Source organism: Nestor notabilis, unplaced genomic scaffold, assembly GCF_000696875.1.
Source record: "Nestor notabilis isolate BGI_N333 unplaced genomic scaffold, ASM69687v1 scaffold8826, whole genome shotgun sequence".
Taxonomy (NCBI): domain Eukaryota; kingdom Metazoa; phylum Chordata; class Aves; order Psittaciformes; family Psittacidae; genus Nestor; species Nestor notabilis.
The window spans coordinates 50,678-68,775 of record NW_009931436.1 but is presented as its reverse complement, the minus strand read 5'-3'; the positions used below and the strand labels follow the sequence as shown (position 1 = coordinate 68,775).

The 18,098-nt window shown below is 48.0% G+C and overlaps 1 protein-coding gene across 1 annotated transcript in view; it reads right to left on the bottom strand.

The window, feature by feature from the left end:
* Positions 1–6,008: 6,008 nt before the first annotated feature.
* The window catches only part of GTF2IRD1 (GTF2I repeat domain containing 1), a 42,741-nt gene continuing 30,651 nt past the window's right edge, over positions 6,009–18,098 (bottom strand). Inside the window, exons 22-27 of the mRNA XM_010015895.1 lie at positions 14,173–14,220; positions 10,543–10,620; positions 8,409–8,601; positions 7,864–7,901; positions 6,832–6,968; positions 6,009–6,262 (exon numbers count right to left, since the gene is read on the bottom strand). Coding sequence (XP_010014197.1) covers positions 6,188–6,262; positions 6,832–6,968; positions 7,864–7,901; positions 8,409–8,601; positions 10,543–10,620; positions 14,173–14,220 — 569 coding nt within the window. The 3' untranslated portion in view covers positions 6,009–6,187. The remainder of the gene's footprint in view (positions 6,263–6,831; positions 6,969–7,863; positions 7,902–8,408; positions 8,602–10,542; positions 10,621–14,172; positions 14,221–18,098) is intronic.

Sequence of the window (18,098 nt, the reverse complement as noted above, 5' to 3'; positions counted from 1 at the left end):
GCAGGCAGGAATTCTGCACTGGCTTGTGTACTGCAACTCTTCAAAAGAGGAAGGAAGCATTTAAAACTAATTCACTGTTTTGTGACAGAAGGTTACAGGGACAGCAAACAAGCATTTTTCCAAGGATCAGGATCAGGAATAAAAAAAAACCTAAACAACTTGACACACTATCCAAACCTGCAGGCGCTAGCAATAGGTCATGGAAGCACCCAAACACATCTACTTACAGCACAAAAGAAGTTGCCACTTTGAAAATCCCAGCAAATCCATGCTGCAAGATGCTTCAGTGAGCGCACCAGTTAATGTGGACATTAATGTTATCCATGGCTGCTGAGTAATTATTCATGTCTCAAAACCGTCACTACCCTCGCAGGCTCCTACAGACACTGCTGCATCAGCTCCTGCTTCCCAAACTTCCCTCCCAGCCATTCCAGCCAGGGCTCAAGAGTTTCTAAAATGAAAGCCGAAATGGTTGTGCACAAGATGGCAAAGTGGGAGACACGCCAGCACCCACCATGTGCTTCTGCACCCGCTCCAGCCCTGCAGAGAGCCCTGAGCAGCAGGATAGGCAGAGGGAGCAAACACGAAACAGAGCTCTTCAGAAGCCAGCAGTGCTTATGCCTCATATGTTCAGCCAATCCCTCAAATAAACTTAAATTATTTTATTTTTGCCACTAGGAGGAAGTTTGCCAGTGATGCTTTATCATCCAAGAGAGGGTTTGGGGGTTCTTTAATTTTGGTTTGGGTTCTTCTTCCCCCTTCATGCTCCTGACTAAGAAATCTTTGCCAGTGTAATCATGGAGCCTAGATCAAACTGTTGACAAACAGACCAGCAATTCGGGCACCTACATATTTGATACAGATGCCCACAACACCAAGGACTGAAAAGGGATTCTTGTTTGCAATAGAAGAAGACAGACATTTCTACTCAATCCATGTTTCTAGAAGAAAGGAGCTTGGGACCAATTTTGCTTTACATTATAGAACAATTTCATTGGCAGCTGAACTACAATGCTAAGAAGATTTCAAGAAAACCAATAAACATTGTAGGGAATTGCCTGTGTTCTGGTTATGGTTCCAGTCTGATCTTCCTACACACTGCCCATCCCTTCCGCTAACATACTCCTGCCTGTATGAGCTGTGTAGGGGGTGGCTGGGAACCATGGCATCAAGGAGCAGCAGCAGACTAGTTGTGATGGGGATCATCTCCTAGGGTTAGTAGTAGAGCTGCTCTAAACCTGTCACCCCAACTTACCTCCCCAGGGCACAGCACAACTTCTCCTAAAGGGCCAAAAACAACCTGAAAGTGGTGGCGATGAGTTCAAAGCTGAGCAGCAAGGAGAAGGCCAGTATACCTAGCAGGGAGCCTGGGGTGCGGGAGTGCTCTGCCCTGATCATCTTAGTGGCAAGAAGTCGAAGCCAGATGCGGTTTTCCTCACCTAGAGAGCTGTGTGGGTTTTGTGCAAACTAACCATTCAGCATTCATCACCAAGGCAGAGCGTGTTTGTCTGCATCCACCACCATCCTTCCCAGAGAGGTGATGCTCCTGGGGAGGTGCCTGGCAGCACTGGCACAAGCAGCATGCCAGCACTCTGTGCAGGAGCATTTCCACACATCCGTGCCATCCTCTGCAGAGGCTTCCTGAGGCAAACACTGGGTCATCTTATTTATTTTTGGCTGAACACAGGCGGTTGTCACAATCACTTACATGCCTGCAGATTTATTAGTGCTTCCAAACATAACCAGCCTATTGCATCCTTATCTCCAATTATTCCACATGCAGGTCTATCAACGTCTGGGCATGAAGAAGAGGGTCTTTTTTTGTCTAGGTTGCAACAGAAGACAGATTTAATGATGCAGACATCAGCAACATAACCAGCAGCTTAAAATGAGCCATTAATATCAGTAAAGCAACTGCGAGGAAGCTCATTCCCATAGACAAGTCAGATGCACCTATTTGCCGAGGATTTTATAATCCTTCATAAGACCTTGAGCCTGTAGTCAGTTCTCCATAGACTGACCCCAGTACTGCTAGGGTCTATCTTAAAACTGGAGGTTTCCAAGTTAGCAAGCCAAACATGCCTCCCACCCAGAACACTTCCCCTCTGTTACGTGGGCATGACCATGCTTGCTCAGGCTTTGGGGCTGGGTCATGGTGCAGATGGACCCTGCTGTGGCTGGGCAGAGGGGGCTTGAGAAGGGAGCAGGACAAGCGTCAGCGAAAAGTACTTTCCCTAAGTACTTACCCAGCCCCCAGCTACTCTGGGGAGGTTCCCACACCTGATGTGATTTGCCAGCTTGGTAGCCCTCAACGGATCTTGCTTCCAAGTTTTCTCCAGCCTCACTTTGAGCCCACCCAAACTTTCATGGCATCCCTTGCCACAAAGCTACACAGATACCCTCCCTGATTCTTGGTGAACACTTCCAGCACCATTCCCTTCCTCCCCTTTCCCTTAAAAAGCTCTTGCCAGGGCCCTTCTCAGAGAGGTTTTAATGTGCAGGTTAATGAGGGGCCTTGTTACCCTCCTGTGACTTTCCAGCTACTACCAGGAGAGATGTCCATCAGTCTTCCTTGCCACCATCTGCCATTAGCAGAACAGGGCAGAGCTGCCTCCCTCCTGAGCCTGCCGATGGCAGCCAGTATGCTGCAGCACAGCATCTCCAAATCCCAGCCCCTACCATGGGGACTATGAAGCCATTTTAGTAAGACAAATGATGTTGCTGGGGATTTGACCTGTCCCTTCCACAAGTGCCCATTTCATAATCTTATCGGGGAAAAAATTAATAAATTACTTTAATGATGGCTCACAGAGATTCATTCCACTTAAAGATCACCCCTCAAAAAAACTCCTCGTGAAAAGACGTTAATCTTTGCATGAGAGTGTGCCAGTTCAATTCAGCTACATCAGTCTGCCTTTATACCCCGTGGACCTGTTAATCTGACTCTGAGACAGTTGTTTAATGCATTCATTTAACAAAAGACTTCGATACTCTGCTGGCAGCGTCTTCATGAATTACAGCACTGCAACTCCATACCCTGATTGACCCCGGAGCCTCCAGCCTCACTGCTGCCCAACAGCATAGGCACATCAGTGGATTTCTTTCTCTGGATAAGGAATGCCTAATCAAAAGGATTTAATTAATCAATAGTTTAAACTGGTAATCCTAATCAATAGGATTACTAGTTTAAACTGAATGGTGTTTGAGCCATCAACCAGAGAAAATAATCCAAGAGACGCAAAGCACAAGTTTTCTGGTTTATGTATATGCTAGCCATACTGCTTCACATGCTACTGGAAGGGTCAGTTACTGCATGGAGGGTGTAATGACTGCTGGAAACAGCCTGAAACTCAACTGGATCTCAAATCAAGTCTTTGGCATCAGCTGAACTCTTAAAAAATAAAAATAAAAACCAAACAAGGAAGGAAGCAAGACCTCACGTTTGGCTGCATCAAGCTGGAGAGGGACTTTTACAAGGGCACGTAGGGACAGGACAAGGGGGAATTGCTTTAAACTGACAGAGGGGAGACTGGGATAAGATCTTAGGCAGAAGCTCTTCCCTGTGAGGGTGGTGAAGCACTGGCACAGGGTGCCCAGAGAAGCTATGGCTGCCCCATCCCTGGCAGTGTTCAAGGCCAGGTTTGGACGGAGCTTGGAGCAACCTAGTCTAGTGGAAGGTGTCCCTGCCTGTGGCAGGGGGGTAGAACTGGATGAGCTTTAAGGCCCCATCCAACCCAAACCAGTCTGTGATTCTATGATTAGTTTCCTAGCCTTGCCATAGCACAAGGGGAATGAGGTTTCTGTACTCACCTAGCCTGCTGCGCCAGCCCATTGAGCTGCAGCCCACAACCCGTGACTGCTCCGAAAGGGTTTGCAAAGTGTTTCCTTGCAAATGCTTCTGAATAAAAGCACAGATGCTGTTTATGCTGTTCTCCAGCATCTCGGTGCACTATATTTTTTAAAAATGATTGGAATCAAAGCTCTCATTCTTTAATTAAACTTCATTTAGCTGCCAGCTGCCTGGGATCAAAATGGCTTCATGTTTTGGAACTCTTAATGAGGATTGTTATTGGATTTGTAAACACATAAACAACACCCCCCCTTCCCCCCAAAGTCTTTGAAAAGTAATAAATGAGAAACGTGGCTCAAGCGTTAAGATCTGCATCTTCACTTGTCTAATTGTAATGCAACAGATCCTATTCAGCAGATAATCACATTATACACAAAAACTGGGTATAAAAATACCCTGCAACTGCAGGATCAAGATTAGGGAAGCTGTGAGAATTACAGCTGAGGGAAAACAGTAATAAAGCAATATCTGTCATTTTTCCAGAGTGGGAAGGGTCACAAGCAAACACAGGCACTGAAAGCAGGAGTTTCCCACCCCAGCCATGGAAAATGAGAAGTGGATGTTGTGGCCCTGAAACTCCTTGAAATTATGGCAGGAATTGCTGCTATTCTTTCCCAAAGATATATCTGTTACGAGAATCCAGCAGCCTCAAAACCCAACCTGGGGATATACTGGAGGTGCCAGGCAGCCACAGGGCTTGGGGCAGGGCACAAACTGTCCCTTAGCTAGTGGGACCTGGGGGATGCAGAGCTCCAGTGGAATGATCAGGAAACTTAGGAAGAAAACCTGAGCCTGGAGCTTTGGCTCAGGCCATGCTGTAATGGCCCAGCCAGCCTTCCCCTGCCCCATTTTGCTAACCAGGGATGCCGGCTGGGAAAGAGGGGAGAGGCAGAGTGGCGAAACATCCCTCCCTTCATTTACAGCCTGTACAAGTGCATTCAGCTCTCCGAACTAAATCATTAGTCCACAACATAGCTCCCATGCCCTAATTTATCTCCACTGCCTGCCTTCACCCTGCCTCTCAGCAGCAGTAATTAGGCCCCGTGCGGGGCGCAGTGCTCCAGACCTACACCCTTCGTGGGATGCCAAGGCTGGCAGCAGACCCAGGGCAGCCTCAGACATCTCCACTCATTACTGAACCACACCACTGCCTTCAGTGCTACAGCGTCAGACCTTTGGTTCTTGGGGAGCAAAAAAGGAGTCAAGTCAAGTCAAGTCAAAATATAATGAGCGTGCCCTCTTAGGAGATGCCTGCGTGGTGGGGTTTGATCTGTGAATAAGCCCTTTTCAGACGTTTGGGAAGAGAAAATTGGATTTTTACCTCTGGATCATGTTTCTAATGGGAGATCCCACAGGTTTGAGCATCAGGCAGAAACATGAAAGGCTTCAGATTTTGATGCCAACCACTCAGATGTCAAACTTTATTTCTAATTGGGGTCACTGATACAGATCTTTGCCCTTCTTTCGGCTGCTGCCTTTGTGCCAGCTCCTACTTTTGTTTAGGCTTTCATTATCTCATGTGATCATCTACATCTAACTCCACAGAAAGTGCAAGTCTAGAGCCAGGAAACAAAACTGCAGCTGCCTTGAAACACTCCTACCCACCATCAAAGCCCTCCCCATTGCCTGAGAAGACAATGACCCGGGCAGACCAAAAACCCGTAAAACAAACAAACCAGTGCACTGCACTCAGAAAAGCTGCCACGAGTGACTTTGATTCTATGTCTGCTACCATCCACCCTCCAGCAGACCACGACCACTGCTTTCAGGACAGGTTTGCTCTGTGAAAAGGTTATGACACGTCCTGCAGCCCAGAGGAATGCCCAGCATCCTTCCTGCTTAATTCAAACCTGATTCTGCTCCAGAGCCAGCAGGACTCGGGGCCACAGGTCTCTGATGCTCGCAAGGGCTGGTTCCATCTGTCACTGTTGCAGTTTGGTACCACTCCTCCAGCAACTCTGTAGGTAAAGTTTTATGCCTTTGATCTAAACGAGATGAAGGATTAAAACATTTCAAACCTTTTGGTTTCAAGCAGTGGTGACACTAAGGGTTTTATAGAGCAGCCAAAGCACAGCAAGGGCTGCCTGGGGGTGCCCTTCTGCACTTACTTTTACCTATAAATGCTATTTATCAATAATATACATAATAAAATAAGTACTTTTAAGAGCAAGGCAACACTTTTTATTTTTATTTAAAAAGGCCTTGATGGCAGGAATATAGTGTAAAAATCATTGGAAAAACTAAAAGGCATCGATACATATTGGAATATACACTTTTTACATAAATTACATTTATTTATTTATTCTTTCATTTGAGGTTCTTATTCGGTATTGAGGTCTAATAGTTAATAGGTCCTGGGATCTGGACGTTTAGACCACCATAGTCTAACATGTACATGTTCATGGGCCATTGCTGAAAGAGAGGGAGAGAAAAAGAAGGCAAAAGTCTCTGTTAGGACACAACACAAAACCATGCATACATCAAATCTCTGACATGTTCCAACATGGGCTGTTGCTCCCACTTTCCAAATTAGAGAAAAGAACCAATCCCAAACCAAAACACCACCAGCAAACCTGACAACAAAAACCTTCTAACTTTATAATTCTCTGCCATTTTTTTTAAAAATCATTAGTATTTTTTAAAAGCATTTGGTGTCATCCACAATTGAAGCCAAGCCCTGAGGGGAGCAACTGGATGCATCTCCTTATTGCATTTTCTATTTTCGCAGGATTAATGCGGGAGAGCCCTGAGGGATGGTGGGTGTTTTGCTCTGCTGACCTCCCCAGCCAAACCCAGCAGGCAAAGGCAGCCCCAAAGATGCGTCCCCTCCTTTGCCAAACCTGCTTGTGCCATTTTACATCACACTTAATAGTGTATGTCAGGCGGAGGGTGGTGGTGACAGTTCGAGGAGAGTAGAGAGCAGCATCCTGAAGCAGAAAGATAGGTAGGCAGTAACCCCCCTAATATTTGGAAGGCTTTACCACAAGTGAGATCTGATTTGTTGATGATGTAGACTCCATATTGGAAGAGGAGGAAGAGGAAGATGAGGAAGAAGAAGATACCGAGTTCCCTTCGGAGATCCTCTTCCGCTTCCGTTTGGGAACGCTGGTGTCTTTCTCTGCAAGGAGAAGGAAGGCATGAGGTATCCGAGCTCTGTCAGTGGTCCCTAAATGCGGGACCCATCCCACTGCTCCAGTCTTGTCTCCCACTGATCGCCCCCCTGCAGTGATCTGTTGTGTCACTGCCAGTGACACAGACTGAGCTTCCACGACCTGGCACAGAGCTGCCATCTTTCCTCAGCAACGGCAAAGAAAATCCACAAAACAAGTAAATCCCAAACTCCAGCACTTACAGAGCCTGATATCTGACAGACTTGTGTCTGTGCTGAGTGCTTTGGGGCCATGAAGGTGCCAGCTGTGATTGTATGCTCATATATATCTGCATATATAAACTGCCTTGTCCACGTCTTTTTACATCACGTTGTAGGCATGCTGTTCCTTGCCAGCTCTTCCTTCTCTAGCCACCTATTTTCATAAAACTAATAAGATCCTAATTATCTCTGGGGTTGCTAATTCTGACACATTTGATTAAAACTGGCTGAGATTTATTGGAGGATAGGACAGAGAGAAACTCATTCCCAGCAATCACAGAAACCTTGTTTTCTTAGAAGCTCAACTTCTAAATGATGGCTCAAATTAAGGGCTTTAACTAGTGAACAAATTGCTCATGGTGAGTAAATTGCTAATGGGAAAGGGATAATCATATTCTCCAGAATATGCTGGAAGTTTGGAGTCTAACAACCCAGTCTCCCCACAGCTCACAGAGGTGGAATTGTCTAAAGGACGGTTTGCTGTAGAAGAGATGCTGGGCCTGCCTGGATTTTTTCCAGACAGGATCTTCTCCCCAGCCTCCCCTAAGGATGAGGGAGGTTCACCTCCCCATAACTGTTTTGCCCTTATGTTCTCTGCCACAGGGCAGGGAAAGCCACGGTTATTCCTTAGCCCTCCCCTTACCTGTTTGTTTGGCCTCGGTGCAGATTTCAGCAAAAGGCCTGTGTAAGAGACAAGGGGTAAGAGCAGGCGGATGCTGTTGTTTCTCCCCTGTGCCCAGACCCCAACCCTGAGCTGCCTCCTCCAACACCCCCTTGTGCAGAGGGGGTACACGGAGCCTTCTCCACTGCTCCCCAGAGGGAAGAAACCTGAAATAACTCAACTGGGTCTCTGAGCCATCCCACTATCTGCCCCCATGTTGTTCCCTCTTCTCAGCATCATCATCTCAAACTGCACAAGAACAAGGGGATAAACCAGCCCCACTAACACATTGCTGTTCCCACCCATGGCCAAGCACCTCCCCATGGACCAGGACAGTGGATGCTGGGCATGGAGCAGGGGATGGAGCAAGGGATGGAGTAGGGAATGGAGCAGGTCCTCCATGGGTACCTGGTGGCATGGCCGCACTCCGGTGGCCCCGTGGTGACTTACCCCACTCATGGCTGGAAAACAAGGGCAATGTTTAATGAACAGAAATCTTTCCCGGTCGCAGAGCTGGGGGAACTTACTGGAGCTGGTTTATAATCACCATCCGGATGCTCTCCCGTGCCTTCAGGATCTTCTCCAGCCGATGGATGTCGTAGGTATTGGGGTTTCTGAAAGGGATATCGTCTGGCAACCCAGTAACCTCCACAGCGTCAGGACTGTCCCTGATGAGTTTATAGGGCACCATGACGGGCCGGTTCAAGCCCAGAGCCTCTCCTGTAATGGCAGAGCAGAGGATAACATGCCAGCTTTACCCCACAGGGCTCCGGATGCAACCAACTGAAGGACCAAGAGCCTTGGGAGAAGCCACGTCTGTGGTGATGCCTGACCTTTGCTGCAGCCACATCTCACCCATCTGTTTCACATCTGCCTGCCCAATTCATTGCATGCTCCGTTAGTCTCCATTAAGATCCTCAGGTGTGGGCTGTTTTACAGCACCAGCACTTGGACACCCATTTCTCCTCCATGCAGAGCACACCCATCACCGTGCTTCCACCAGCCCATAGCTGGGCCAGCAGCAGCAGTGTGGGAGACAGCCCAGGAGAGAAGGAAAATGAGAGAGATTTGCCCATCTCTTCTTGCCTCCAGCTGGCAACAGATCTGGGGTCACTGGGGTGGAGATCAGATCCACTGCTCACCATCACATCACATCCCTCCTGCCCATTTTTTTTTAATCACTTTGGCCTCCACAATATCCTGTGCCAGTGAAATACCACAATATAGAATCACTGTATGGTTTGGGTTGGAAGGGACTTTAAAGCTAGTCTAATTCCAACCCCTGGCCACAGGCAGGGACACCTTCCACTAGACCAGGTTGCTCCATGCCCCTGTGTCCAACCTGGCCTTGAACACTGCCAGGGATGGGGCAGCCACTCCTTGCTTCATTAAAACTACTTTCTTCTGCTCACCTCTCTGGGTTCTCCTTTAATTCTGCATGGTGGGGAGCAGCAAACATCCCTTCTGTACAGTCCTGACTGTAAGAGCCTGCTCTCACCTCGCGTCTCTGCAGCCCCCAAACCTAAGCTGCCCCTCACCCACATTTCTGGCTTTCCTTGCAGGGAGTCACCCCTGGAGCCTACCTGGCATCTTGTGCTCCATAAATGGTGCCAGGACCATGGGAATGCAGGGATCTGCTGTGGGCTCTGCCCCCACATGTGGTGAGCGCTGCTGAGCCAGGGTGGATGGGGATGCTCAGAGCATGGGCAGCAGCTTCCCCAGGAAGCTGTACCCATATGCTGGTACCTCCAGCAAGGCAGATCTGCCCCCAAAGCAGCACATAGCCCATGTAGTGAGTAGCGCCCCAAAATAAACAGATTTTGTGGGCAAGGTGAGCAGCCTTGACAAGGGGAGACTTGAGAAAGGAGGGAAATAGCATTCCCCACTGCTTTGCTATCATTTGAGCTATTTTCCTTCTCCTTCAGGCAGTTATTCTGGGGAGGGAGGCAAGACACCACACTGAAGCATTGGGGTGCCACTGAGCTGCCATGGCCCAGCTCCACAGCCCTGGGCAGTCACGGGTTGAGAAATAACCCCCAGCACTTACACCAGCTGTGCCCAAACAGCAGCGGGGGGACAGCCACGAGCATTGGTACCATGGGATGAAATGGTGACACCACTCGGGGCCATGCATCCTGCAGCTGGCTCCATGCGGCTGCTATTCCCACTGTGCCTTTTCCCAGCGATGGGAAGGAGGAGGAGTTTGCTAGGCAGCATAAGGAGCCTGCAAACAGCATTGTCAAATCTCCTTCCTCCTGACCTCCTTTTCTACTGCAGCTCCAGCAACCTTTTTCCCAGCCATGCTCACTGCAGCTCTAGCCTTGCTCCCAGCGCACGCACCATGGCTCACACCAGCTCAGGACAGCATCAAAGACTAATACCACACACAAATCCTGCTCCTCGGCTGCCTTTTCCCATCCTCCCTCCCCTCGCCAAGGATGAGCTATCAACAGGAAGGTCACGGTCCCACCTGCTGGGAGCAAGACATGGGAACGTCCCTGGGGACAGGCTGTAACGTGAAGCAGTGGGATGAAACCTGTGCTGCAGCAGTCTGCCGTGTGCCCAGCCTATAAATAGAGGCCTTCAGTTGAATTAATTTTAACTCTGGCTGCTGTCAGCAAAACCAAACTCGCCTGGTGATGCATGAGAAGGGAGACTCACCGTATTTTTCATTGAAAAGCTCTTTCACTTGCTCCCGGAGAATCACCTTCTCTCCGAGCCTGTTGGCATCGTCCTCATCTGCAAAACAGGAAAAGGACAGGGAATAACATACCCTGTTTCTTTCTGAGCCCCTGGAAAACCCATCCCACAACTGTGTCGCTGTCCCTCTGCCCCGGTCTGGGGATACCTCAGAGATGGCTGCACCTCATGTCACCTTTTAGAGCCATGCAGAGCAGCTATAAAATGCTGCCAAATCTGTGCTTGTCACGCGCTGCCATGGCTGAGAGCATTTTACATCCACTTTGCAGTGCTGTAAATGACTGCAAAATATGCAAAGCGGTGGAGACTCAGGCCCTCAGTGCCACAAATGCTCCCACAAGTGATATCAAGGAATGAGATAGCACTTTTATAGCTGGGCTCCTAAGTACAGTATTGTTTTATAATATGCCATATAATCAGCCTGGCTTTACTAGCTTTTTTAATTATCCTCATCATGCTGAACAGTTTCTCCTCTGTTCTCTCATTTCAAATGATGTGCCTACGTATCTATAGATATTTCTCCTGGCTATTCAGCATCCTCAGGGGGCTCCAGGAAAAATGACTGGGGTCAGTACTGGCCCACTTTGATGCTTTCTCACCGCTGCAGGCATAAAGCACCAACTGAACGAACCTTATTTGCCCCTCTCTGGGGTCACCCCTCCAGCCCCAAGCTGGCCAGGGTGCACAGTGCAGGACTGGTGCAGTGGGGTATCCTCCCAGCAAGGAGGGATCACCACCACAAGCCTCACCACACCCAAAGCAGGCATTTTCACCCAGGCTGGCATGGATGGAAATCCAGCATGATTATTTACAGCATCAAGGTCAGCCCTGCAAACCTCAGCATGAAGGATCTGAGCATCCTCTGCCCCGAGTCTGCAGCTGCTTGATTTGATTTTGAACAATGACATGATTTTGGGTCTAAGCTTGCGGTTTTGTTTTAAATACAAACTGAAAACCTGATGGGAGTCCCTGCCTGCCTGCACAGAGCCCAGCAGAAATCACATGCCTTGCCACCCCACCACTGAGGGTGCTGCAGAGAAGCTGGCACCCTTCAATCTCCACACCCTGCTACTGCAGGGTACGGCCTCAGAAATGCCTCTTCTCCACCTAGAAAACAGTAATTTTATCTGGATATAACTAGGAAAAAAAAAAAGAGAAGTTTCTGCAGAAGAACCTCAGGGCCAAGTTGTGCTTCAAAACCAGAAAAGGCAACAAAGCAGCTTGAATGGGACGGAGCAATAAATAAATAAATAGATAAAATAGAAGGAAAATTAAACAAATATTGCCAAGGAGCTTTGGTTTGAAGAACCAAGACCTTGCCTTGTGGTGCTGCTCATGAGGCCATGGGGCCAGCGGGGCAAACCCTGCGGGCTCCCTCTGTGACTTCCTTGTCATTGATGCTCAGTTTCTGGGCTGTGGATACACACCCATGTGGATGTGTAGATGGTAGCAGACAAAGAAACACCAACAGTCTGTGTTCTCACTCGTTTAGTTCTCTGGGACTGCAAAACGCAGCAGCTCTTTCCTTTCCGCTCACGCCCCGAGCGACCCGACTGCAAGAAATGAGATCCCAAGGAGGGTTTCTTCCACCTTCTGATGCGCAGAACTCCCAAATTCCCATCCAAGGACACAAAAAAATCCCATGAAAAACATGGAACTGAGCACACATAACAGAGAAGCCAGAGAGGATCCGGCTGGTGGGACTGCTTCCTGGGGACCTGCCCCTTTTCCCACCCCGCGCCGGCTGAGGGGAGGGGGGTTCTTTAGCCACTTTTGACTTCATCTTGCTTTGGGAAGTAATTGACTTAGGGAGGCCGCTGGCACCCTTGGGATGTGCTGTGTCCTTCCCATAAGCAGGTATATGCATGCTGCTGCTTCAGCTCTGTGTTATTTTATATATATATATATATCTATATCTATCTCTACATTTTTAATTTTAAAAAGTAGCCAGTTGATTGACTTGTTTTTCCTCAGTCCTACTTGCCTGAAGCAAGGGCCCCTATGCTCCACAGGCACTTACACACTAGTGGTCACATTTTTAAAGCACCATTTGCTCTTTTCCAATAGGACTCCAACAGGAAGGTAGATTTAGACAAGAACTTAGGAAGAATCTCTTCCCTGTGAAGCGCTGGCACAGGGTGCCCAGAGAAGCTGGGGCTGCCCCATCCCTGGCAGTGTTCAAGGCCAGGTTGGACGCAGGGGCTTGGAGCAACCTGGTCTAGTGGAAGGGGTTCCTTCCTGGGGCAGGGGGTTGGAACTGGATAAGCTTTAAGGTCCCTTCCAATACAAACCAGTCTGGGATTCTATGACTTGTTAGAGCTCAACATTTCTTATAGAAACACCAAGTCATATTTAGTAGTTATTAAAAATAAGGTTTAGGTGTCTGTTGCTATTAGACAACAGGAGCCAAACCACCACCTATTCTTCTAGTAACTTTATAAAACCACAACAAAACCAAATCCAAGGTATCCCACGGATACATAATGGTTCTGTCTGGGTTCGTGATGCCACGTGCAGTGCCCTGATCTCAGTGGTGAAGCCACAGCATGGCCAGGCAGGGTACCTGGTGGAGCCTTCCTCCTCCGTGTGCCACCACCAGCATTCCAAGGTGCTGCTCCAAGCTATGCATGTCCTCCACCTGGCCAACAAGCTGAGTAACAACCTTCTGCTATCCCAACACCCAGCATGTACCCCATTTCATCAGGAAAATAGCCACTGCCCAACACATCCCACCGGGAAAGTGGCTCAGGTCCCTTCTCTGGGCAATCCCAGTCGTATCAAGGAAACACCCAGCCCAGGGTAGGCTGCTTACAGAGGTCAGGATCTGGCCCTGAATCTTAAGAGGATAAATACACACCTCTTCCCCCTTCAGCTTCAAGGGGTGCAATTCAATTACACCCCTGTATAAATCCAGAATAAATCTGCTGACTTTGCTGAGGCTATTCCACAGTAACTCAGGATTAAATACAGTTAGAATTAGCTCAACATATGCATGTTTTCAAAGCAGAGCTATAAAATTGCAGAAGCAGGCAATTACCATCTAGACATGCAGCCAGAATCCCAGCTGATGGGACTAAGGCTGGTTCTGCCAGAGCTATGCCATGCCCTGCCACAGATACAGGCAGGCAAGCTCTGCTTTAGCCCTGTAAATTAGTATGTATGTTAAATCTCCTACATAACTATACACTAACCCTGGCCCAGAGTAAGTATTAAAGCAAAGCAAAAAACCTCCAACCCAAATCTTTGCAAGCTCTCCTTGTGAATGGCAAGTGGGTTTTTTAACAAATTAATTGCTCGGATGCATGGATGAACTGAGGATAATGTGGCAGGTTGGTCTGGAGCAGAACCGGCACCGATGCCCAGAGACTACAGCAACAGTGCTTAGAAATGCAGAGGGGATTACTAACAGCAATAAAATACTGTTAAACAAATCCTGCATCACTCATTTCTTGGTATCACAGGGAAACAGAGCAGAGAGGAAAAAAAACAATACCTGAAATTTGGGAGTTTAAGACATTTTCATTCCCATATTAAAACGCAAGTGCATTTCTTGTCTGCTACCATCTACGATGCATCAACTGAGCTACGTACCATTCAAGGCAGCGTAGGCTTTTTCCAAGGATGTTATCCGTCTAGGGGCTACAGTGCAAGTTAAAAGAACACAAAAAAAAGGAGAGAAAGAAAAAGAGAGCCATGAGTGCTGCAGCTTGGTTTCTTGGTCACAAACAAAAGCAAAACCCAGGATGACACTGTCCCTAAGAGTGTAAATTCCGCTGGTCCCGAGGCCCCGTCATACAATAGCTAAATAACTGCCTGGTGAGCTGGGAGGGCAGGCTGGGCTCTCCACCTGCACCAGGGACCTGTTTTGGGATGTGCTTGAGCCCACAAGCATCCCTCAAGCTACACTTTGCACCCGAGCAGCTCGATGTCCCCATGTGCCCAGGGAATTTGTGCATTTACGGCCCATGCCAAAGCAGCAGTGGTTGTGCTGCGCGGCCGCACCGGTACCTGAGAAGAAAAACTGTCTGAGGTTAAAGCAGATGAAAAGCAAACAGGGGCATTGTGTCAGATCTGCAGCAATGGGGGAATATGGGAGATAAAGGGATCCCTACGGAGAGGCTGGTGCTCACCACCAACTCCAAAGAGACAAGCGATATCAAAAAGAAATGAATTTCCTGGGGAAAAGCAACACAGACGGGGCTAGGACAAGGATTTGCATCATGGGCAAAAGGAGGAATGAAGTGGCTCATCATGCCAAAGCTGGCAGCCATGGGGAGAGCTGGTGAGGAGGATGGGGGCTGTGGGTCACAGCACTGGGGTGAGGAAGGGCCTCAGTGGGGAGGCTCTTGCTGCCTCCTGCTCTTGCTGCAAACAGGGGTTTGCATGGGGCAGCTGTAGGCACTGGGGTTCTGTGCAGCCCACAGTAAGCCGGGGCGCTGAGCTGGACCCTGCACTGCGGGGCTGTAGGCACACAAATCCTGCTGTAAGTCGCTGGTGGCTGTAGCAGGACCCAGACAGAAAATAAGTGATGCTGCACATCGCCCGGTCCCTCACATTGCTGTGTGACACCCTACGGGCAGCACCCACTGCACAAAACATTCAGGCTAATGCACAGTGAAAAGGGGAAGAGATGCAGATGGGTCACGCTGGGAAAGCCAAGGTAGAGTCCAAGCCCCGAGGGAACAAGGCCTTGGCATAGCTCCCATCAAGGAGGAATGCAGGCGGGAGCATGGCAGGAGCACAGGCATGCAGAAGCACAGGCAGGCAGCAAGGAAGAGAAGCACACAGCAGCATCTTTCCAGCATGAAACAGAAACATTTGAGGAAGGGCAGCCCAGCATTTCATTTGGTTAGTGGCAACTCAAAGGCATTTGCAGTGTTTCAGGTGAAGGTTTCAAGGTGTCGTTATAAAATCATGCCGATTAAGGAAGATAATTAACATTTCTTCTCCTGGGAACCCACATGTGCTGCTCAGCCTGAACCACAGGAGGCACTCACCAGGCTCACAGCCACAATGCAAGGTACGGAGTGCATTCCTACATGCTGGATCACAGCCAGGATGGAGTGGTACCCAGCTTGCCATGTGTTGAGCACCCTGAAAAATGGGGGCATCTGGGGTCTCTGAAGGACACAGCAGAACATGAGGCTGGCTGGAAGCAAAAGCAAAGCAAACACGAGGGCTGGGATGAGCTGGGCAATGGTGCTGTGTTCTCATCGGATGCCACTCACGCAGGCAAAAGGGAAAAGGAAACAAAAAATAGGCAAAGAAAAAGGTGTTTGGAATCACAAAGATGCTTCTAAACAGGCTTTGAAGCTATTCACACTACCTGCTTGAATCTTCACCTTCAGACTAGAAACACTGACCAGCTGTACACTAAGAAATTCATTCACCCCATTAACAGGAAGGTGGATGAGAAGGAAAAATAACCTGCTCCCATGGGGGTTAAACCCTGGGGCTTGGGGATGAAGGGAGGAGAGCACAGACTTCAAAAACCAACCTGGTGATGGAGCAAGATGCACTCAGCTCCCACCACTGCCCCATCAAGCACTTTCCTTTTCTTGTCTTGCTAGGAGTTTCTAAGGCAGGGCACATCTCATCAAAGTGTTGAAGAGGATTGTGCTCTTGTGATTAAAAAAAATATATATCTAAAAAGGATGCCTGGATGTGTGGTTTTTTTAATTAAAGAACACTGCCTGCCCTACTTTATTAATTGGAGTATGGGAAATAATCTATCAGGGTGGTAGGGAGCTTGGGGAATAGGACAGATGGAGCTGGTGTACATTTTCAATCAAAGCACATAAAAATTAACATACAGAAAGATTTTTGTGTGTGTGTGTGTGCGCTAGATTACTTATGCTTGATTTTTTTTTTTTTCAAAGGCTCAAATTAAGCCTGTTTTGTATCTCTGTGCCTCAGGAAAAAAGAAAAGTGCTGCGTTTATAGCGCTGGAGCTTCACCCCTGCTTGCTTACTTCTGGTTTAATGCTGAAAGATCATTCTGCTTTCAAAAAAAGGGGGTTTGAAAGTCTTTTTTTGCAAAGCAGAGACCAGCGGTGGGGAGAAAAGAAAGTCGAAATCAAAAGGAAGCTCTCTGGGTGCCAGGAGGGTTGTGATGCTGGGTTAAAGCCCCTGGGGAGACGCTAGTGAAGTTCTGGCAGAGGCGCTGGTGACCCAGGGCCATCGTCCCACCTTTGGAAGGCTCCAAATTTGTATTACACAAGGGGGTTGCAGCCACAGACTTCCTCCAGGCACTGGGAAGCACCACTAGCTTTAGTTTACCAAAACCCAGCCTTATTCTCTACCCAAAACCCCACTTCTGCACACAACATCCCTGCAGATCCCCACACAACTCTGCTGGCAGCGTCGCCGCCCACCACTGTGACCCACTGAGGGGAGATACCATCTCAAGAGAGAAATTACAATTACCTTGAGAAAAAAGCATGTGAGGTGCTCAGATTACATTGAAATCCTTCCAGCTATTTCTGTCACACTTACAAAATGGGTGTCCCCAAAAACACAGAAGAGGAAGGTGATCCCCTGCACTCCTGCACTTATCTGGGATGCTCTTTGCAATGCAGGAGGTGCACAACTTGTTTAAAGCAAATGAAACCCCGTAGTCTAACCTAAAGGCAACTAAAATCAACTCAAAGTGATGTTATATTTCCCTTTTCCTCTAAAATGTGTGCTTTTCATGTCATTTTCGGCCAAAATAATCCACAAAAATCTTGTATGCATACTATTCCCTTGTACGTATAGTCATCTCCTGGACTTTCCAGCTTTTAGACACCTCTGCAATGCCAGCCTGCTTGGGAGTAACTATCGCTTTCATTTTAACGCTCCTCTGCGAAATAAGAGTGATTTTCATTGATTTTGCTTTAATGCCAAGCACGCACTTCTGCTGCTGCTCTTCATTTTACATGACACAACTTTACTACACAAGTCTGAGGTAAAAAGAACACTCTTAAATTTAAATTTTTAATGATCTGTGGCTATTTGAAAATCATTAATTTTGTTAAGACCGATGAAAAGCGATCAAAGCCAAGGCAGTGAATGTACCACTGTGCTGCCACCATCTACTTTGGTGTAATGGGACGGAAAAGCAGATGAAAGGTTAATTGCTGTCAATGGGGATTTTCTGGGGGCAAAATACAAACAGCTTTTTTCTGGAGTAGACATTCTGGTGGTAGAAAATAATTGTAAGTCCTGGAATTGTCTCTGAGGATTTAGCAAATATATGAAATAGTCTATAACAAATTGAGATGTCAAGCAGTCACCTGTGACTGCTCTTATTTAAAACCCCTGTGGAAGGAGAGGGCATGAAGCACTCAGCCCAGCAGGGATGCTGCAACCTCCTCCTGAGCTCTCTCAGGTACCACAATACACAGAATAAAACGTATCTGTGTGTTTGTGCTAGCATGGGCCAGGCTGTGTTGGGAGCATTCAGCTGGAGAAGGAGGTAAAAAATAAGTGCATCGAAAAGAAAATCAATTTCCTCTACATGTCTATTTATCAGGCTGC